General features: G+C 41.2%; 1 protein-coding gene across 2 annotated transcripts in view; it reads left to right on the top strand.

Annotated features, from left to right (window-relative positions):
* sik2b (salt-inducible kinase 2b) overlaps positions 1 to 6002 on the top strand; it is a 42422-nt gene that overhangs the window by 19028 nt on the left and 17392 nt on the right. For both annotated transcript variants that reach the window (XM_031860481.1, XM_031860480.1), the window contains exon 4: positions 406 to 567. In XM_031860481.1, the coding sequence (XP_031716341.1) occupies positions 406 to 567 (162 nt within the window). The remainder of the gene's footprint in view (positions 1 to 405; positions 568 to 6002) is intronic.

Genomic DNA, 6002 nt, shown 5'->3' with positions numbered 1-6002 from the left:
CTCTCTCACACACACACACACACACACACACACACACACACACACACACACACACGGGGTCAGAACAGGGTTTCTGAAGAAATATTACATTGTTCATCTTGCACTGACTCCCTTTACAAAACATGCTGAAATGTAGGGCAGCTGTAAACTCCTATTGGCACCAGGCCTGCACCTCATCAGAAGTAAATTATCCTTTCAACACAACCACCAACCAACACTTCTTGCACCTGAAAAGAATGCAGGAGTTTTTCATTACACTATACTACTTCTACCATGTTTGAAAGGTCCAGACGGTCATGCTATATAAGTCGATGTATAATTTGACTTGCATATACTTCTAACATGATTAATCACCTCTCTCCACCATCTTTGTTGCTGTCTCTCTCTCACTCTCTCTGGCTACAGACTACCTGGCAAAGCACGGCCGTCTCAGTGAGCTCGAAGCCAGGAGGAAGTTCTGGCAGATCCTGTCTGCGGTGGAGTATTGTCACAACCGCAACATCGTCCACAGGGACCTGAAGGCGGAGAATCTGCTGCTGGATGGCCACATGAATATCAAGATTGCAGGTGCCGTAACAACTTTGTGCAGGAGAACCCATAAACTCATTGATGGATGAGAAATGCAAGATGTCGTCAGAGAATCATTAAGTTTTGATCTATCGCCTGCCATGATCTCAGTGCCGGCGTAGCTCAGAAATGTCTTAACTACCTGCCCGGTCCATTTGCACAGTGTTGAGAAGTGGTCGGAGGTTGCTTGCGAGATAGCTGTTAGCTGCAAGATGCCAGGACAGACGTCTTAAAATCTCAACGAGAATCCAAAGGCGTGTGCCTCCTTTTTTTCCAATTTCTGATCAGAGGAGATCACACATCCCTACCCAATAACAACGCTTAAGATAGTGGACACAAAGAGGAAGAGACCTGTAGGTAGAGAGTTGAGACTAAGCTGGAGGTCTGTAGTACAGGCTTCAAAGTGAGATTATTAAGCAACTGGCATTTAGAGCTAGCTAGTGAGAATGTCACCCTACCGCTGTTTCCTAAAGTAGAGAAGGGGGAGAGGCTGGGAGGGAGTGGGAGGGGGGGAGTTTGGGTTTAATTGGAGGAGAGGAGGAAGTGATGAATTAGATTGGCTACTTTGGAGCGGGTGAGAGGATGATGAGAAGCGGTGCATAGCAGGGTGGCAGGGCTGCAGCTGTGACAATGCTCTGAAAGAGGCTGAGGTTTATCCAAGGCTTTAGTCAGAGATGATGCTAAAATCCATCTAAGGTGAGCTGATCACATGACATAAAAATACAGGTTTCAAAAGATACCAGACACAGCAAGAATGGCCTCTTGTTCTCAGAGGCCTTAATGTCATGGACCCCAAATAGAGATTACAATTATTGTTTATTGGTATGATGGATGATACTTAATGGGGGGTAAAATGACAGAGGAGCATCATGGTTAACCCTCATACAAGTCTTTTCTTTGTTCGAAAAGGTGAAATCGAATAAAGGACAAATTAGACAGAGCTATGGAGAACTGAGTGTTTCACCTCCATCATACTGTCCACTGTTTCTCAGAAGAGTCCAAGATGATAACCTGGAGCTGTTATTACCACAGCAGTAATTTTCATAAACATGTCTGACTCACAGCCGATTGTCCGGACGGCAGATTAGATTTGAAGCAGGAAAACAATGAACAGAACATTACCTGGCTTGTGATTAGAGAAAACATCTCTGGGGGAGGACATCGGGAGCATTCTGTACTTCTCTTACCCACAACAAGCTCTGACTAGTAAAAGGGACATGAAGTTGAGATCTGTGCAGGACACAAGAAAGACAGTCCTCTCTTCAAAGTAACATTGATGCCAGTTAAGATCCTCCATCCACCCTTTGTGAAAGAAAGGTAAATATTTCCATTTTTAAGTGTTCATGCTGGGTGGGATAATTTACAGCTGCATCTGATGATTATTTTCATTATCAATTAATCGGTTGATTATTTTAGGTGCCCTGGGAGTTTTATAGTAAATGCACAAATCTGTGCTGAAACTGGCGTATGAAGGTTTATACTCACAAATCTGGGATTCAACAATATTTTCTTACCTGAATTTGTTTTTACACTGCAAGCAGATTTAGAACTGCCTCAGACCAGGCGTACACACAAGTGACGAAGGCCCGGACGACTTTCTTTAAGTAAACGCATTTTAACCAAACACATCTCATATTACAACCACATTTATTAAAAAAGGCTTTAATAGACAACAGTATTTCCATTTCATCCCCATCAATTGACGTCACAATAAAGATGTATTATTTATTTCAAAGTTTCCATTGAGGTTTTTGAATGAAGCTTCAAATATCTGTTGTCTGTTTTGATGAAGCCACCACCCTGAAAAAGAAAGTTATTTGATTTTATTGTGCTTATACAAATACAATGTATTGCTGCATGACTACCCAGTTATTACAGAAGGGGGGATAAGTGGGAGAGCAAATAAAAAAAATTAAAAAATATATATATAAAATCTTTTATTAAATTATTTTTTTGAAAGGTTAAAAGCCAACAAATATGGATTGAAACAGTGTTTTGTTCGATAAAACATGTTGGGAATTTTAGAAACGATAACATCCTACCCATCACTGGCATCTAATTCTACAAATAGTATACTAATATAAATGTGTGTGTGTGTGTATCTATATATATATTTTTTTTTTAAATGTACCTATTGTAAAAGCATCAAACCTCACGTTTTTTAACCCAGCACCAGTGAATGTTTTGGGGGATTTGCTTGGTGAATGACTTGAACAGTTAAACGCGTCGGCACTAGTCTGCATATGCGTGTCCAGACAGAGCGCCTGTGCTTCTGGGTTTGTCCTGCAGTCCAGTGATGTCCTCCTGCTTTCTAGAGGCCACCTCTGGTCAGCCTGCATGAGGTTTAACCAGGCAGCCAGTCAAAGAAAGGTCATGCTCATGGTGGCCGCAGAGCAGAGGGAAAGTGGCAGCGGGGGGGTGCCCCTCATGTTTTCACTTCAAACAGCCCCATTATGTTGCAGTTGACAGATTGAAGGGGATGGAAAGAGAGGAGGAGAAATAACAAAAACAAAAGTGAGTTGCTGGATCAGAAGAGGAGAGAAGAATGTCTTTGTGGCTCAGAAGAAAAATATATATTTGTTTTGTTTCTATGGTAAAAAATAAATAAAGAAACAACACAAAAAGGGTTTAGGATAATCAGTTTCGCAAACAACATCCCTTATGTCATACATTCTCACATCGGCAAATTGTTAGCAGCAATTACAGGTTCATTAATTATTATTTTTCAAGTTGAAAACCTTTCACAGAGTGTCATTGGAAATGCACCAAACCCTAAGGGTGTTTCACGCTCAATTAGATGATGTAGAAAGTACAAACAATCTCCAGATCAAGGACATCTGTTTGAGAAACAGTTTCTAATTTAGTTTTTGTTTCCATAAACAAACGGAAACCACGAGGGAAAATATAGGTTGTCCTTAAAGTCTCTAAGCAGTCATCCCCATCTTTCTATAAACGCTGTCTAATGAATGCAATCTCAGATTCCATATAAGATGTTGGGCACTCGCTGCAGGCATTATAACCAAATATCTACAAATTTTAAAACTGCAGAAAAGAAGAAAAACAATTCACCGTGTGACAACAATGTGACTATGATAAGTTTAAGTGCAAAATAAGCAAATAGAGCCGAGTCTTGGTAACATTTGTTCTACAGGAATATCCATCTACAGTTTGCTACAATTAGCCACCAATGTAAAGTACATACCAGACACCAAGTACGGTTTTGTCATCAAATACTGAGTGTATGTTCCTGAAAAAGTTTGTGTTTCATTGCTTACAGGTGAAATTCATTTGTAAGAGAAATAATTTGCAAATTCTTCTTTCAAAAGTTACATAGTGTCGCGTTAATCAGTCAAATAGCCCTCCTTCATAAGAGCTGAGGTTTAGGGAACCTGATGCATATGAGGGAAGAGACGGGAAGGCAAGATGGGAGTGCATCCTAAGCTGCACCCATAACCATATCAGTGCTCATACCTTATTGGAAATGACACGGTAACATGTGTGACTGCTGGATACAGGTCTCTTACTGCGGCATCATGACGTCACTCATACACTTGTCGTACCCACCGGTTCATAAGCCGTTAGCCGCAGTGTGACATGTTTAGGCTAATATTACGCTAATCATTTTGTATGCAACACACACACGCACCAAAAAACGCTCCCCCACCCTTCCTGTTGAGCTATGAGTGCAGTTAGTCGCCTGCAGCGTGCCGAAGCCTTTGACGTCAACCAGTCTGCTCAGTATTCAGCTCCATGAAATGGGTCACAGCTTCTGACGCTAAACCAACTGCACTGCTCCGCCTGCATCTCACATCTCACCTTCACAGCAGCATCAGACAGTAAACATACTTGCAACAAACCCCACTGTGACGCTCCGCTTTACCCTCCACTTTATGTCAGCCACACCTGCTGCCGACTGCACTGCAGTAATTAAATGGATTGAATAGGTGCGCTCACGTACAGTGTCAAACCTGCCATTTACCTAATTCCTAAATGTACTTTCCAGTGAACGAGAATTCCCTGCACCTTATTCTGTATTGCGTTAACTGACAGGTGTTTTTACTAGTTTGTCCACCCCATTTATGTCAATCAGGTTAGACTAAATAACAAAGTGCACTTCAACGGCAGACTCCCAAATAACCGTAAGCTCGACTCAACATCTCTCTAAAACAGTTCCAACAAAATTGAAACATTATGACCGTCGCAGTCATGACTGTTGTAATAGACTGCATTATCATTTAGCGTCAGCTTGGTGTACCTGATGAAATAGCCACTGAGTAAGTAAGATGAATATCTTTTGGCTTTGTTCATCGGACAAAATGAGAGATTTGAAGTGGACACCCTGTGCTTCAAGAAATTTAATTGTCACTCTTTTCTGGCATTTCGTAAACTACACAATTATTAAAAAAAATATATATATATCTGCAGATTATTTGATAATTTAAAGCTGATGAATGCAGCCAGGTGAGATGATGTGTGGCTGCTAGCTGTGTTTTGATTTTCCTTTGTTAATTGTGAAGCACCATGATGGGTAGAACAGATTAAAGGAAAGGAATTGGTTATAAGCACTTGCTCTCTCACACTGCGTGAGCCCCATTGTGTAAGCCAGCTCTTCATTTTTTGTTTTGCAATAAAAAAAAATGTTTATGCAACTGTTTTGAATTATGGAGGGATGGTCGGGGGTGGAGGGTTAAGTGAGCTGCTGATTGTCTGCTCCCGTAGCTGTCGGCTCCCATGACATCATCACAGTGTCCCACTAATAATGAACAAACCAAGCGTGGAATTATTTTCCTTATCCTTGATCTGTTGATTCACTTTCTTTTTATTCATCACTTAATCATTCTGGCGGAGGTGAAGGATCATTTACTGGAGGGTTTGAGAAAGAGGGAGGTGGGATGAGAGGGCGGGAGAATGATGCGTAGTAATACAAAAAAAGGGGTTGGCTGAGTTATTGCAGGCACCTAAATTGGCTCTGTGTAGTTTGGCATAAGTGAACTTCTCACCATTTTGTGTGTATTTGTGCTAATTCAAGTCAGACTTCTCTCTCTTGTTGTTATTAAGAATCAAATCTGAGTTTTAGTCAGTCTACAGACCAATCAGGGCACAGCATTGAGGACCTCATGTCAATCTCCTGGGGAGGTTACCTCATACAAAGACCTGTTTCCTCAGCCTACAAATATGTGGATCACATATTACATTATGCAAAACATGCAGAACCCATGTGAGCAACTCTGTCACAAGGCATGACCCACCTCGGTTTTCTTTTTGCAGTTAATCACATCAATCACCGCAGCTGCACTGGGCGTATTCACAATGTGCCTAACATCTTCCCTTTTACAGTCGCAATTAATACTTACAGTTACAGAAAAGGGCTTGTACAAGGACTTTACAGTTTAACATACTTGAATGTTTATCTTTACCTTTCCTCCCAACCCCCC

The sequence above is a fragment of the Anarrhichthys ocellatus genome, unplaced genomic scaffold (assembly GCF_004355925.1).
Source record: "Anarrhichthys ocellatus isolate YVR2014 unplaced genomic scaffold, GSC_Weel_1.0 scaffold24, whole genome shotgun sequence".
In the NCBI taxonomy this organism is placed as follows: Eukaryota; Metazoa; Chordata; class Actinopteri; order Perciformes; family Anarhichadidae; genus Anarrhichthys; species Anarrhichthys ocellatus.
The sequence above is the reverse complement of the archived record's forward strand: the minus strand, read 5'-3'. Positions and strand labels throughout refer to the sequence as shown.